A 17,256-nucleotide genomic window follows, 5' to 3' on the forward strand; every position below is an offset into this window, starting at 1 on the left:
TCCTTCAGCACTTTGCATTCTCTTTTAGAAAAGTTCCGCCATTACACTGTGGACTTTCTGCGAGTTCTTGTAATTTTCTTACCTTACTCAGACTTAAAAAGTGATGTATATAATTGGTACTGGACCCCAGATAGACTAGCAAAAATGTATAAAGGGATTTTTAATAAGTGCTGGAAATATAGTCAAAATCCAGTTCATTTTATTGTATGTGGTGATCTTGCAAATATGTGAACACACACTGGATATACTTGTAAAAGGGGAAACTTGCTGCTTTTTCTTTTTTTTTCAGCAGCCAGGATGGATCCTACATATTAAATGTTAAATTTACTGTATTTGATCAATTTGTCCTCCTTTTTTGTACACTTTTTTCTTTTTTGTTGTTGCTAATATTGAATGTATGTTTTGTTTTGTTTTTCTCTTTTACTTTTTATGATAAACAATACATATTTTAAAAAGTGGTTTATATAATGTGACGCTTCATTTTTCTTACCTTTGAGCATACATGCAACCGCGAAGATGGCAGAAACCACCCTTTCTGCTTCTCTCAATACAAAGAGTCTCCTAATATTATCTTATTCTGTTGCTGGGAGGACTTAACAATGGTGGTGGTGGTTGGGAGAGGGCAGTTATATACTCTATTGTAATTAATACGATGAAGGAAATCTGGTCTTACTGTTTACCTACTTCAGAGAACAGCAAAGTCGTTCTCTTTGGTGTGCCTCAGAAATTGCAAACTGAATTTCCAGTTCTGAGGATAGAATGGAAATTTTGGAAGTATTTGTAGAAAGATCTTGGAAACCCCCTCCTTCAGGACAGAGCCCGTCTTTTGGTCTAAAGCCATTTATTCACACCACAGATATCTTGTTTGTCATTAAACAGCTAATGAAACAAACCATTCTTGGCTCTTTCTGTAAGTGACTCATAATTTGCCTTGAGCCTTGGCTAATCCTATGCCCGGACTAGGGATTGTAAAGATGACTTGATATCACAGTAGTTAACTTCACCTCACATTTCCTGACAGGAAATCTATGTGCTGCTTATCATTTATCCTTTGATGTCCATGGTAGGGAATTGCATTTTATTGTTTATTTATGCATCAAAGTTTGAAACCGCCCATCTCCCTCATAGAGAGACTCTGGTAGTGTATAAATAAAATATGAAAACATAGAGCTGTTTATAAAATTTAAAAGGAGGCAAAGAAGATAAAGATGAAATTCCACTCTGGAAACAGCAATCCCTACCTGCCTGCTGAAAACATGGAACCCTCTTTCCCAGTGGGGGGGAAAAAAAACTAGTTTGAATAAGGCAACACTACGCTTTGGGGTTCATCCAAAAAGTACAAGGGAATGCACTCCCTGCAACTCCACAAAGACTTGATTTTACAACTGCTTTTGACCATCATTGTTAAGGTAGTAATGTGGTCATTAAGTGAAGCACGTGGTCGAAAGTCCGAATCTAGTTTATCCAATGGGCGTTTTGTTGGACAATGTCAAAAAACATCACAAAATTTGATCACATGACTTTGGGACACTGTAAACGCAAGTTGGCTGTCAACACCCAAAATGTGATTACATGACCACAGGGGTGATGCAGTGGTCATCATTTCAAGGATGGGTTGTTAATTTTTTTTTAGTCCATTGTAACTTTGAATGGTCCTTTATCAACTGGTCATAAGTCAAGGACTGCCCGTACTGATAAGCTTAATATTAATAATTCAGCTTCTCCTTAAAGCGCTATCTTTAAAACTTTCCCAGTTTGAAAAAAATACCCCAAATCATTCATCATTCAAGATATATATAAGCAAAGACCCAGATCACCAATATGGAAAAATAAAGATCAACAGCCAACAATAATACTCAGTCAGTTTTTAAATTAAAGAGGACGTACCTGTACACGTAAGATTTCCCTCAGCCAAAAATCATCAACAATTTAAAAAACAAGAAGTGCATATAATTTATTCAGAAACGAATGCATTGCTTTGCATTGTACTGTGAATTTTCAGTAATAATGATATGAAGACAGATCGCTATCTGTAGCAGGTAACTGAGCCTAGTTTCCCTAAAACAAATATAAAAAATTAACTTTGATTACATTCACACCAGTATCATAGATTTCTACTTCTGACAAGTCTTAATAGGGGGAAATAGAAGAAGAAAGAAAGTTATAAGTAGCTTCTAGTTTCATAAAACATTTCCAAGATAATTACTACACCAAACAGCACCCTCCTCCGTTCATTTTGGTGTTGTAGTTTTTGGACTGAAGAAAGAAGACATTGTTTTCATGCCACTCTTGTCAACTTTCGCTAAAGCTTTTTGTGAAGCTGACATTTTACTGTTTGCCTGGAAGTAAGAACAAAGTAAAACGTCAGCACAAGTTTAAGACTCAATTTTTTTCATGTAACAGGACTCATAAATGGTAACTGCACACAATCCTTCACACATTTTATTCAGAGAGTCATTATAAAAATCATGCCAATCCCAAAGAATCAACTAAGATAAAAAAAATAAAAGTAAATGATCTGAGAAACAAATTCATGTAAAAATACCCTTTTCCAGATTACATTGTGAAAAAAAAGTACAAGCATGTTCTTCCTAAACCATGTGACCTCCTGAATAGATCAGTACATAAATCTTTAATATTGTTGATATGACTTTGATAATCATGAAACAAAGACTGACATAAAGACCAGACAAGAGTTTCTGCTTGATTTATAAGCTATTATTCAACTCTTATGGTGACTAAACTGAATTAAAATTCTTATCGGAGGAAAATCTCACCAAGACAATAGTAAAGATAGACTTGGATAGCTATGAGACCTGAGCAAGGTAGCAAGAAGAAATCTCCATGGTCTCCACTGATTTTAGTTAGCGAAATCTTTGGCCAACGCTTAGCCAAAGTTCATATTGTATTTCTCTAATAATGAAACTATTTCTATTCCTCCCAACCAAATACTATTCTAATCCACATAATTTTTAAAAACAGATTTGCACTGCTATTTCACCCAAAGCAGACAACATGTATGAGACGCTACTAACATCAATTAACTCCACTAACTCCATTGTGCATATCATAGCAGCCACATGCATAGGAAATCTGCCTTGTGAGGAATCAATCACTTCTTTGCAACCTTCAGTTAATAATAATTAAGTTGGAAGGGACCTTGGAGGTCATCTAGTCCAACCCCCTGCTCAGGCAGGAAACCCTATACCATTTCGGACAAATGGCTGTCCAGTCTCTTCTTAAAAACTTCCAGTGTTGGAGCATTCACTGCTTCTGGAGGCAGGTTGTCCACTGGTTAATTGTTCTAAGTTTCTCCTTAGTAGGTTGCTTCTCTCCTTGATTAGTTTCCATCCATTGCTTCTTATCCTGCCTTCAGGCGCTTTGGAGAGTAGCCTGATTCCCTCTTCTTTGTTGCAGCCCCTGAGATATTGGAACATTGCTATCATGTCCCCCCTAGTCCTTCTCTTCATTAAACTAGACATACCCAATTCCAGCAACTGTTCCTTATATGTTTTAGCTCCCAGTCCCCTAATCATAAGCCAGTTCACCGGCTTAGCAGGAGATTAAGTGGGCAATCTAACCAGTGCTTTCAGTTTCTGCACTACTTTTCATGTCCTCTACTGGTACTTTTATGTGACAGCCTGGTTTTATACTAAATCAGTATCACAAGCCCCACTGATCTCTGTGGGAAACATTGTACTCAGCTGCATTTTCCAAAAATAACCCTTTTAAGGTGCTTGCAGAGCTAAAACCTGGCCCAATTAGGAAAAACACCAAATATATTAATGTCAATATTGCAAAGTACTGTGCACATCATACTAAGGCAACATTTACCCTCTGGCAGTGATCAAACACCTCACTGAGCCAAAATCAAGCAAACATCATGGCTTTGTGAATTCTGTAGAAAAGTAATCTAAATCTCTAGAAACCAGTGCTTTTAAATCTTTTTAAAAATAGTTCTTTAAAAAGGGTAGTACTTTTTATTCTCTCTCCCTTCTCTCCTCGCTCTATTTAACATTTTATCTAGCTGTTTTGACAATTAAGACACACTATTCTGAAATACAGGATTCTATTGATGTCTTATAGATCATACTTGCTTAAATAGCTTCTCTGTCTTCCTTCCCCCCTTTTTAATAGGCCTTATTACTGATAGACAAAATATGAGGCAGGAAAACACAAAAATACATACCTTTTTGTTTTTCAGATCACCAGTATTGAATTTAGTATAATCTTCCTCAGCTTCCACAGGACCATCTGACAGTTTCCTTTTCTGTAATGTTAAAGAGTGATCTGAGCCATAAATCACATATTGGGCTTGTGAATTTTACAGTCAAAAATGTTCAGACTTTATGGAATAAACTTAGACATACACCATAGAGAAATATGAAATATCACTGTATGATCTAATCTTTGATGATTAATTAGTAAATCTAAAGCTGAGATGTGAATTTTGAAAGTGCTGCTATGCTATGCTTCTCAGTTGTCCAAACTCCCAAAATGAGACAGTCATGAAATGACACAAGTGGAATTTGGGATTGCGTACCACTTTATCACTTGAAAATACTTATCAGTGTAGCTAGAAGAACATACAAAACCGTTTGTCCATGAACAATTTCATGGTTTTCAATTGCTTTGCTTATGAATTCTATGTTTCAGATCTTCTGTTCCACATATGGACAGAAACACTATTGTTCCAGGTGTTCCATTACATTTTAGCTACTATAATTGAAAATTGTCTCTTTAATGCCATCTGGTGGTTGTCTGAATTTTTGCATGTTTTTTCAATAGCCAAATTATCCAATACAATTTTTTTTATGCACAATCACAGAATATTTAAATTATTTCAGATTTTTGTTTCTTCTAATCCTCAGCCAAACTTAAACAGATTGGCTGAATTTCTGAATGCAATTTTGGCTTGAGTTCAAAACAAAACACATTTTTTCAGTTTTTGAACACTCCTATTAGTTTGGGAATCAGCTTGAGTCCTGTGAGATACAATTCTCCCAATTAAATAATTACTCTTTCCCAAGAAAAAGTTTTTTAAAGGATTCAGGTTTTAGTCTTGCTTAAGTCTCCTGAAGCTTTAGCATTTCCATAATGAGCTCAGGTGAGATGTCAGGGTAAGACTGCACCCATGGTTTAAAGGGTATTTTTACATGAGGATGCCCAGTAACTGAAAAGGTTACTGAACCAATTAAGCAGCCTGCATAACTAAATTGATGTCACTTATATGCTTGAAAAAGCAAACTCTCTTTATAACAAAGGTAATCAATATTTCAAGAATTATCTTCAGTAATGAATTCAAAGCAGTTCTTTTATAGCAAGGATTTTTTTTTTCCAGTCCAGTTGTAAAATCAGTGAGCAACATCTAAACCAAGTGTGGAGAAACTATAGGGTTTTCTCGAATATGCTGGATTATGATTCCCACAATTTTTGACCAATGGCCACAGAAATGGAGCTTATGGGATTTGGAAATCAAGCACTTCTGAATGGCTCAGAGTTGTACGTTTTGAGAAGCAGACTTTCTTAAGAAGTCCTTACCTTTGATGCTGGCTCTGTGGGAAGATCTGTACCTTGTGGGAGTCTGGAAGCCAGAAAGGTCAAGTTAAACTCTAGAACTATCTGATTCCATCAGCCTATTTACTTCACTTAATTATGTCATTATGAAGCCTGTTGTGAGTTTTCCACAGAAATTAATTTACAGTATTATAGTGCATTCATCAACAATTAAACAAACGTTAGAAACTATGAAGCTTCCTTTGAGTCAAGTTCAACTCCTGGTGACTTTATGGACATGTCCTAATATTTTTTTTTTAACAGTACAGAAATACAGAAATGATTTGACATTGCCTACTTCCAAGATGTTTTTTCCCCACTATTCCAGCCCTGATATTTTCTGACCACTTTCCACTGAAGTTTTAACTAGATTTGACCGAACTAAGCTTTTTCAAGATCAGCCATGGTCAGCAAATGTGTTTTTATACACTTACTAACTCATCTTAATGAAAACAAGTATTAAGAGCACTATTTGAGAATCATTTTGTCTTCACTGATGGTTTACTGCATCAGTCCTGTGCTGAACCCTTCAAGCATGCGAACCTTCTCTCAAAGATTAAAAGATAGCAAAGAAAACAAAACACGGAGTCAGACATATACACACAAACACAAAACTGAGATGCCTCTTCTTTCCTAAACAACTCCCCTCTGGAACTGGGATGGAATATAGCATTTCCAGAAGAGAAATGGTGTATTCCAGAGGCAGCTCAGTCCAGATATGTTGTGTGAAAGAAAGAGAGTGAAAGAGGCTCCTTCCTAACAGTTCTTGGAAAATATGCTTGATGTAGAGCACGGGTGTCAAACTTGCCGCGTGATGTGAAGTGTCGTGACTTTTTTCGCATTGTCAGAGCTGGGGTGGGCGTGGCCTCCGCATGATGCAACCGACCCATGGGCCAGCAGTTTGACACCCCTGATGTAGAGAATAGAGTGCTTCAGTTTGACAAGATTCTGTCTACAGGTGTGGAACAACAAAGAATTCTGCTTGGAAGAATCACCTTGTGTCTTTCCTGGGTTTTGGGCCTGACAGGGATCCTCAGAAATCAGACAAACAAACCTGATGCAAACCAAGATCTAGTCACAGAAAGGTCTCTGCTGCTTTGAGGAATATCCCCACCATTCTATGAAGTCCAGTTTCTTTCACTGAACAGTGTACTCCCAACTTGGAAAAAGGGACAAGAAAAGCAGTTGTATGGAAGGAAAGCAGGGAAATAGGGAAGGCTCCACTACCCTACCTAAGTCCATTTTTCAAACCAGTATTAGTGATGGAAGCATGACAGGAAAATTCTTGTTTGAAGCAGTTAGTTTTTTTTTAAAAAAAATTCTCACCTTAAATAATTAGCCAATGTTCCACTTAGCTCTTCGGGAATATACTCTGATATTAAGCCATGAGCATAACAAATATAATCCTCTGAAAAATAAATGAAATAGATATTGCATGTTATTCATCGATCTTATTTAGAGGCTTCATGTGCCAATTGTATTCATTTTTTTCTTCTCTTACTCAGTTCATCCCAGACACAAATGATTTTGCCAGGGTCCCTTTCTGGCAATGATTAAAAAGGAAAGTAAAACCTCAGAGTAAGTTTCATAAATCAAAATCTATGAAGGCAAACTGGTATATTTCACTTTAAATACCTTTCTTCAACAAATGTAGTTATCTTACCTTCTGTGCCACTGTTGGCCTGATTATTGCTGATAAATGTAGCAGCCTGTACTTTTCCACTCACAGGTATGCTATTTTCTTTTAATACTTTCACCAGTTGGTTAACCTAGGAAAAGCCATAAAATAGTACCATCATAATCAAAGTTTGAAGCCACACACTGAAATCCTTTACATATATTTCATAGAAAACAGTGCCTCTTTGTCATAGGGATAGGAAGCACAGACCCTCAGCATTATCGAAATGCTATCTGTTCAGGCAATGAGATTTTTTAAAAACAGAATAAGATATTCCTATTTAAGTTGTTCAGCAGAAGATTATGAAGAATTATATGCATACTATGTATCACTATTAGAATCATTGCTATAAGATAGGCAGCTGTAGAACTCAATTAAATAAACACATTTTAGTAAGTGATTAATGCACACTGTTAAATTGCAATATGTAAACCATCCCCCCCCCCAATGTAACAAAATTTCTTCCACAGTAATCATACCGTGGCAGGAAGACTAAAGCTAGCAGAATTATGCTAGTAACAGCCATTTTGTTGCAATTGCCTTCTTGAAATTGTAAAAAAAAAAACTTTTTTTTTAAAAAAAGTAACAGTTGTGTTACAGAACCCATGTCTGTTCGTTTTCAGACTATCACTAAATTGATTATGCTATATTACAGATAAAAAGTGAATGTAAATATCTATTGAAACCAACATGGGGCATTCTGTCCAATTTAATTCAATCTTTAATTCAATCTTAGCTGATTCTTTACCATTTTTTCCAGATTTTCTAGAACCTCTAATATTGAAACAACTATAAAACTATGAAACGGATGCCATGTATCTGAGTCCTTGGTATGATATTTTATAAATATATAATCTAATGCTGTTAGAAGTATGTTTACTTTTTAAAAGATAAAAACTAGGTCCCAAGAAGCAAGATCAGCCAATTCAGTCAACAACTGCAGTGAAATCAAAATCTCGTATGAAATGGCTAGCATTTTCTCTACACAATGAGAAAAAATATGCCTTAAAATCAAATTTTCTTTACATCATTGTTTTCCAGTTTTTATTACATATTTGCTTTATAGTTCAAAACAATGTATTACACAACAGATCTGTCATTGAAGAAAGAAATGCTATACTTGATATTAAAATGGATAATAGAGAAAAATATACCTTTTTATTTAACCATGTCAGTGTTTTCTTTTCACTGTATCTAAAAAAATTCTTACCATCTATTTCTGAGAATAAAGAGAAAGAGAGAACCAAACTATATTTACTCTGTGCATTAATGGAACTGAGACAAAATACAAATTTATTTCAGTATTTGGAGAAGTTTGTCAACATTATCAAATATTTTAGAGATGATGAATATATACCTTGAATATGCACACACACACATACACAATTAACTAATACTAAATCTAAACCACAGTCTAGTTAATTTATCTGAGTATTATATAAAATATCTTACTTTTCAATTGTGAATAGTGCTTTTCAGCTGTGTTGCATTACAATTCCCAGTATCCTCAGAATAGCTGTGCTACTGGGGGGGGGGGAGGGAGAGAATGATGAAAGCTGAGGGAACCAGGTTGGGAACATTTCACTACAATTGGTAGCAGCCCTTTAGACAAGTATTTCTCAAACTTGGCAACATTAAGAAGAGTGGACTTCAATTCCCAGAATTCCTCAACCAGACATTCTAATAGAGAATTCTGGGAGTTGAAGTCCACACATCTCAAAGTTGCCAAGTTTGAGAAACACTGCTTTAGAATTTCAGAATCATGCTTTCACAGTCTTGCAGGTGCTGAGTTTGATCCTTCTTTTTATTAGATGCAGTTAGAGCAAATGCTTATATATTTAATGGAGGGCATCTCTGGAAATATGAATATTATAGGCTGGATCTTGAATTTGCCTCCTAAAAATAGGTGAGCTCCTTTCATCCATACAAAGCTTCTCATTTAGTAGGGCATTGGACAGGCAGCAATTTTTGCAGACTGCTATAAAAGCTACAACATACCCTGCCCTATCCCCTAATTCAGGGGTCTCCAAACTTGGCCGCTTTAAGACTTGTGGACTCCATGCTGGCTGAGGAATTCTAAGAATTGAAGTCCACAAGTCTTAAAATGGCCAAGTTTGAAGACCTCTGCCCTAATTCCTATATAGATAGTCTGCATTTAGCGATGGTTTGCAGTTGTGGCACTGATGAAATAGTAACTTTGCAACCAATCCTTGCATTCACAACCTTCAGAGGTTGTAAAGCAAGGGTGTCAAACTCGATCGCATCACGTGACCGTATCGCGACGTTTTTTTGCCTTTGCAGAGCTGGGGTGGGCGTGGCCTGCGCGTGACGCCTCTGGCCTGCGGGCACCAGTTTGACACCCCTTTTGTAAAGCAAAGAAAAGCTGAAGGAAGATCAGTCAGTTTTACTTAGTGACCGCTTTGCATAATGACTGAGTTGCTGATCCCAATGGTGGTTGCTAAACAAGGACTACCTGTAATCCTTGAAGGCCTCCCCCCCCCTCCCCATCAGCATAGGCGATGGGAGTTATGAGTTAGAATTAGGGGAATCAGGAGAGAATTGGCTCTGCCTGACCAGGAGGACTATCCTAAGCAGAACACTCTCCGGTAGCACTTCAAGGGACAGAGGTCTGGATTAAACCCTAAATAGGCAACCTCAGCAGTTTATCTTAGAAAAGATCTCTTTGTATTCACAAAGGACACCAGATTTATTCTATCTCATTTCTCTACTGGTGCGAGGATGGTTTGTGAGATACCCAACACAGCTGGCTATGTCAAGTGGCCTAACATAAGTAGTGGCTAAAGTTTGCAGGTCTGCATTAATTATTAATAATTTTTGCTTGCTTTGTACCTTTTTGCTCAGCTATGTGGTGAACTGACTGCAAAGTACTTGTGCACTGTAGCAATTGTATGCTGGAAGAAAACTCTTCATCCACCAAAACCTGATCCAGTGGCTGAAACTTTCCCTGCTGAAGGTGAGGCAGAGGAACAATCAGTTTTTTTAAAAAAAATTAAAGTGATTCAAACAATTCTTAACCAAAACATCTTATTGCCGAGCCAAATGCTCCAATAAATAAGAAAGCAGCAGAGCATTAACTATAATTCCAGAAATTTCAGAATTTTAGTTCTTGAAACATTTAGAAATGATGGAAATTTGTTTGGGGGGGGAGGGGAAGGGATATATAATGTAATGTCATTTTCCTGAAACATTTTACCTCTTTCTCTGCTCTGATGAGGTAGAAAAGCACAAGAAACAAGGGGTCCATTGGTGTAGCAAAAAATAGACGTCCATCTGAAGGTGGAAAAATAAATATTCTAAAAGGAACTGTACTACACATTCTGGACTGCTTCCATAAGTTAGGGACAAAAACTAAAATGATTCAGCAGCAAAGTCAAACAGCTACAATCTATCTTTGCCAATTTAAATTTAGACTTTAAAATAAAATTTTAAGAGGATGAGTATATTACAAAGAGGAAAGATGTTGTATATTCAAATTCTAAACATCTGTTGTTTCCCACAGACATACAAGACAATATGCATATAGGGCAATAAAAATAATGCGACTATATGCTACATCAAATACAGTTTCAAAACTTTTCTAAGAGTGTCATGCAAACCAGGAAAAGATGCAGCTGTTTAAAGAGTTGCAGGCAAGTTTTATGACCGTAGTTCAATTTGCTATGAAGCCATTTTTTAAAATCAAATTTGAAGTGCTCTATAACACCCTCCCCAAATTTCATAAAAACATCTACATTTTTCTTAAAATAACTGCTGTATTAGTATTTCCCATATGGTTCTAAAATTTTTACCTACAAGGCAAAACTGGATCTCATGTGAATCAAAGTGAGAAGAAATGGATTGGATGTTGTGATTCAAGTAAGTATGGTCTGCTAAACATTTCTGCAGAATTGCCCTATTTGGGCATAATAATTTTCCACTTAGGGTTTAAAAAAATTGAGTAAAACCATATATGAATAATTTGGTTTATTTCCCCCCTCCCATAAGAAAGACCCTAGTCTAAGTAGCATGTTTGCCCAGTGTAGAGTAACAAAAAAAGCATAATTGTACCTTATCTGTCTAGCCTCAAGAGAAATGAGATGTCAGAAAAAGCCAAACTCTCTCTCCAAGGTGCTGCCAGGGGAAAATGGACCATTAAAAAATGTAAGGTGCAATCCATTCTCTGAGCTCAAAATTTTCTCAAAACCCAACTGCAATAAAGACATGCAAAAAAAACCCCTTTTTTTCCTCCTCTGCCAGACATAAAGATCCAAAAGTGGATAGTGATACCTTCAAATCACTGTGAAAAGATCATCCTAACACTTGATACAAGTCATGATGATTCAATGAAATAAATGACAATTTGTTGGAACATCCCAATTTCTACTTCTGTGAGGGAAGAAAGAAATAAGCAATCATAATATGAATAGCTTTTAAGAAGTGCGATTGCGACTCAAGGACTTGCAACAAAAGTGGAGAGTCTATGGAATTCCAGGAATGTTACATTAAACTACAACTCCCAGCATCTCTCATCATTGACAATGCATCCAGAGAGCCAGATTTCCCAGCATTAAGGGAGCATTAGGTGAGATAGATCTATGTCCTGTTCAACCTTACACTTACCATATTGAACTTCTTGACCAATAAACCATGACCGGTATGCTTCATGAAAAGCTTTCATTTCAAATATGTGGTATGCATCACTACCAAATAAATAAAGGGCAGCTTGTCCTGTTAAGAAAGAAACCACTATCACATTCTGGTTTTGCTGTGCAATATTTTTCCAAGGCTCATCTGACTGAAGAGAAAACAATAGTATTTTTACAGAAAAATATCTCAATATGTATGAGTGGTAAGCAAAAGAAAATTTAGCAAATGTACAAAAGACAAAAAAGGAATAGGAGGAAATCAACCATACTATTCCACTAACAAATAATCAAACAATAATTGGATATAATTACCTTCTATACCATAATATGTCAGCTTTTAAAATTTCAGCTAACAAAGGGATAATAGTAACCAGGAAGAGGGCAAGACTATTACTATAAAAATAAAAAGAAACCAATCAGATGGCATCAAGCAAGTAATATTTTACAATGTGAGCCTTGCCTGTACTTGGATGTGGCAGCCTTGTAAATAAAGGCCCAGCACCTGGCTTCTTTGGGAGATCAGTTGCAGTTTCTGAAAGAGAGGGAGAATGCTAGAATGTGATAGGTGCCCATACATAATTATTATAGCACCTTAAAAATCATGACTATGAGGTTGTCTGGTAAGTTCTGAAGAATAGAAATTCTTTTCCTAAGAACCAAGCAAGTCTTCCTTTTGTCCTCTTCAAACTTGAAAGAGTTTATTGGCTGAACCCTATCTTTTGAGGGCAGCCTTATTATAAATAAGGTTGGAAGGCACAGTCCAGATGTTTCTTTCCTCAAGCTTGTCATCAATGCTCTTGGGCATGGAAATAAGATGGCCAAGTCATTTCACTTTACCCTGATATCATTGTCTGATTCAGAAGACAGCGGCCCTTGTCTGGAAACCACCAACACAGAGTTCTTTGTGATCTCTGACTGTTGTTTGCAGATATTTCATTACTGAGTTAGATCACATCAGTGCCACCGTTTCAGATTAAAAATAGAAGAAATGCAATATTTGGACTGTCTTCAAACATGCTACCAGGTTTTTCTCTTTGTTTCTAAACCAGTGTTTTTCAAACTTGGCAACTTTAAGATATGTGAACTTCAACTCTCAGAAATATGCAACCCAGCATGTTCTGGGAATTGAAGTCCACTTGCCTTAAAGATGCCAAATTTGGTCTAAGGGCTCTGAGTCTAGACTGATGCTGAAAGCCCAATGAGACCAGATGGATTCAGTGCCTAGTTCACCTTCGCTAGAACATAAATTTGGGGGGAAATTGTGCTAAGTGGGGCAGTCAAGCTTCTTTATCTATGCTTATCTAAAAAGCATGGAAGAGATGAATCAAGGGGGCAACAATCACCTGCTACATTACATTTAGGAACCACTTGGTCATAAGAGTGTAGGTAAGATCCCATCAAACAATTGGATAGTAGGTAAAATCCCACCAATTGAACTCCCCACTAGCTGAGGAATACTGGGATTTGAAATCCAAACATCTTAAAAGTTAGCAAGTTTGAGAAACACTGCAATATGAGGCCTGGATGGGAGAACACAGCATCGACTGGACAATCAAAACAAAACATACTATGAGGGAGCAATAGCAAATCTCTGCATTTTAGCCAAAATGTCCTATACACGCGTGCCCATCAAGTCGCAGAAGTTGAATTCAATTCTGAAGACAGATTCATTTTATTTTGGATCATCCAACCTCTTTGGGAGGGCAGGAATAGCACGGTTCGCTATCTCTAATATCGTTGTGGGACAGTAGGAAGGGAGAGGTCGCAAACGCGGAAGGCTAACACAACGCCCGGCAGCCTTCACACAACCACCCAGCGGCTGTCCAAGGCAATATAAGCTCAATCGCTTGAATGCAGCCCGCAATTAGCCCTTCCATGTACTGAAGGGAGCCGCTTCTTTTAACACGCCAGGATCGGCTGGCTCCGGGGCACGGTTACCTGGAAGAACCATCACCCACTGGCAGCGGCTCCCACCGCCGCGTTTTTCTGCCCGAGCCGTTGGCCGCTTCCCCTTCCCGCTCGGCATTTCGCTTCTGCTAGGAGCCACAGCCTCCGTCCGGTCTCTGCTTACTAACCATAGAGCTATTAATGGTAGAGCGGCGGGTGCGATTTGGCTTGCGAGTCAAATTTCAAAAACAGTAACTTCACTGCTGCTCCTAAACCAGCCACAGGCAGCTGCTTTCCTGCGTGGGAAGCTGAGAGTAGAAGCGGATGCTCTGCAGAGGCGATGTAACTACACAGAACTCTTGTTACTGTCTCAAATATAGCGGGATTGTATATTTTTGGCGTGGGCCTGGATGCAAAACGGAAGAAAAAAAAAGGAAAGCAAAAAAAGAATCATAGGCATGATTTGAAAACATTTGTAAGGTGACCAACTTTTTTACAATGAAAAGGAGGACACAAATAAATTGAAGAAAAAAATATCGTAAATAAAAGAAACATTTTATTCATTGCAACAATAATATAGATGACTTGCATATGCCAGCCGGGTGTTTTGGCACACTCAGCAGCAATTCCTATTGGCTTTTGAAAGCCAATAGTGGGAGTAGCACAACTCATGCAAAAGTTGAAAAAAAAAAACCATCTAAAAAAGGTGCCAGAACACCGTTCTGAGCGTTCTATGAGGGGAAAAAAAGCCCTGCAGATTAGTCTTCAAATATCGAAAAGGAGGACATGAAGGAGGACACTTTTTGAGGGAGGACAGAACTTACAAAAGGAGGACTGTCCTTCCTAAAGGAGGATGGTTGGTCACCTTAAAATTTGTAAAAAATACTTTAACGTGTTGTGTATAAACTTAATACTTAAGCATTGTGTCTCTCTGTGTGTAATGTGTGCGTACCACTGCTACACTTCTGCAGATCTTTCCTCTTCAGCTTTGAAACACACGCCTTTCTAAAATCAGATAGCACTAGCCTGCAGGTCACTCTTTTGCTCTCTTTATCTGTTTGAAATACTATCTCAGAACTGTGCCAAGTCAGTCTATCTTAATACGTGGCTTTATTGGCATTCACGTTAGCAGGAAAAATACCAGTTGAAATTTAAAGAATTTGAACATTTTTAAAATTATTTTTTTACCCGTGAGGAATTTTGCCGATTTTTGCATTTTTATCCTACCTCTGCTCTATGAGTTCAAGGTGGCCCATGTGGAGGGTTTTCCTTTTTCTGTGATACGAGATGGGGTGCCCTGAGCAAAACTGACTGTCCCAAAGTTATCCATTGAAAATATAATGGACTCAAACCAAGGACTCTCCATACCGATGCTTTCAGCAAAATGTTTTACCAGCACTTCTCAAACCTGCAAGACTTGGAAACCTCGAAAGCAATATTGCTCAAATTTGGCAACTTTAAGATGTGTGGACTTCAAATCCCCAAGTTCTCAAGGCAGCATGAGGCATTCTTGGAGTCCATACTTTTTAAGATTGTCAGGTTTGAAAAGCACTGTGACATCCATATTGCTCTCTATTATTTTTCATAGGCCATGGCCACTTTTAGAGAAAGAAGGGGGGGAATAGCAATAAAGGTCTCTATTTCAATTTATCTTAATAGTTCTTTGCTGCCATTTTTTTGCCAAGAAATGTAACAGTGGGTTGAGCGTTCTGGGAATTGGATTAAGTGAAAGCAGATTTTTGGGCAACCATTTTTTACAACGCATGACAAAAAAGAAACCTTTTAAAATTAAGGTATTGGTATTCTACATTACCCAGAAGCCATCTCTTAAGGAAACAGCGTTTAACCCTTTAAATGCTACATGTTCTTACATACAGTTCTCTCAATGATACATTAACCCTGTAAATGCTAAATACTCTAACACAGTTCTAGCTGGCTACAATCCGGTCCAGCACAATTGGTATCACTGTGCTTTATAGCCATAATGTACAATTTCTTTGGATCATAAAAATGATGGACTGTTAAGATCTAAAAATATATTTCTTCAGATCATACGCAGATTATTAATATGACACATTTTATTCTCATCTTCAGCCAAGAATTTTGCAGATCAGTAAAAATAAATGAAGAATACATCTACAGTAGCTCTTTCAGATGTTGGGGGATGGCAGTCCAAATTAGGCATCCCTGCATGATTAGTTTAGATCAGGGGTGTCAAACTCGCAACGTCACGTGACGTGTCACGACGTATCACGACTTTTCCCCCATTGCTGGAGCTGGGGTGGGCGTGGTTTTGGCATGCAGCAGTTTGATACCCCTGGTTTAGACGAAGAGGTATCCGACACAAAAGCTTCAGTTCTGAACTGAAAAAGCTTTTTGGATGAGAAGCAAAATGTTTTCAAGGGAAAAAAAACAAGAAGATCCAGTTACCTTTTAAAAACACTTTTGGGACAATTCTGTTGCTGCCATCTTATGGCTAAATTATAGGACTTCAGCTCCTAACTATTGCCACTTCAGGGAAGAAATCACGTGATTGCAATTTTTTCTCCCTCCTTATTGTTGTATGCAGCTATCAAAAGCAAGGATTTGGATGGACCAATTTTGAAACTTATCACGACAGGCTTCAGATACAGAAGGATCTGGACAGACTTGAACACTGGGCACTAACTAACAAAATGAAATTCAATGGTGAAAAAAGCAAGGTTCTACATTTAGGCAAGAAAAACCAAATGCACAAGTACAGCATAGGTGGCACCATGCTCAATAGTAGTAACTGTGAGAGGGACCTCGGAGTCCTAGTAGACAATCACTTAAATATGAGCCAGCAGTGTGCTGCAGCTGCCAAAAAGGCCAACACAGTGCTAGGCTGCATTAACAGAGGGATAGAATCAAGATCACGTGAAGTATTAATACCACTCTTCAATGCCTTGGTAAGGCCACACTTGGAATACTGCATCCAGTTTTGGTCACCACGATGTAAAAAAGATGTTGAGACTCTAGAAAGAGTACAGAGAAGAGCAACAAAGATGATTAGGGGACTGGAGGCTAAAACATATAAGGAACGGTTGCGAGAATTGGGTATGTCTAGTTTAACGAAGAGAAGGACAAGGGGGGACATGATAGCAGTATTCCAATATCTCAGGGGCTGCCATAAAGAAGAGGGAATTAAGCTATTTTCCAAAGCACCTGAAGGCAGGACAAGAAGCAACGGGTGGAAACTAATCAAGGAGAGAAGCAACCTAGAACTAAGGAGAAACTTCCTGACAGTGAGAACAATTAATCAGTGGAACAGCTTGCCTCCAGAAGCAGTAAATGCTCCAACACTGGAAGTTTTTAAGAAGAGACTGGACAGCCATTTGTCCGAAATGGTGTAGGGTTTCCTGCCCGAGCAGGGGGTTGGACTAGATGACCTCCAAGGTCCCTTCCAACTTTACTACTATTACTATTACTATTACATGATACATGTACATACATGATACACACACATAC

General features: G+C 37.8%; 1 protein-coding gene across 1 annotated transcript; it reads right to left on the reverse strand.

Moving 5' to 3' along the window:
- Window positions 1-1,928: 1,928 nt before the first annotated feature.
- RNASEH2B (ribonuclease H2 subunit B) lies at window positions 1,929-13,971 on the reverse strand. The gene is made up of 11 exons (XM_039322314.1): window positions 13,819-13,971; window positions 12,341-12,412; window positions 11,855-11,962; window positions 10,449-10,525; window positions 10,085-10,202; window positions 8,389-8,453; window positions 7,220-7,325; window positions 6,883-6,964; window positions 5,542-5,584; window positions 4,190-4,270; window positions 1,929-2,339 (listed from the first exon to the last, which is right to left on the reverse strand). The coding sequence occupies exons 1-11, from the start codon at window positions 13,904-13,906 to the stop codon at window positions 2,232-2,234; spliced, it is 948 nt and encodes a 315-aa protein (XP_039178248.1). The 5' UTR covers window positions 13,907-13,971; the 3' UTR covers window positions 1,929-2,231.
- Between the last annotated feature and the right edge of the window lie 3,285 nt (window positions 13,972-17,256).

This window comes from Crotalus tigris, unplaced genomic scaffold (genome assembly GCF_016545835.1).
Source record: "Crotalus tigris isolate CLP2741 ecotype Arizona unplaced genomic scaffold, ASM1654583v1 scf7180000023940.98998, whole genome shotgun sequence".
NCBI lineage: Eukaryota > Metazoa > Chordata > Lepidosauria > Squamata > Viperidae > Crotalus > Crotalus tigris.

Excerpts from the sequence above, each read along its gene's own strand:
- RNASEH2B (XM_039322314.1), bottom strand. The coding sequence starts at position 13,906 with ATGCCGAGCGGGAAGGGGAAGCGGCCAACGGCTCGGGCAGAAAAACGC. Across the intron at positions 7,326-8,388 it reads TGACATGGTTAAATAAAAAG|GTTAACCAACTGGTGAAAGT; the intron begins GTATATTTTTCT and ends GGCTTTTCCTAG. Across the intron at positions 6,965-7,219 it reads GGCCAACAGTGGCACAGAAG|AGGATTATATTTGTTATGCT; the intron begins GTAAGATAACTA and ends TTTATTTTTCAG.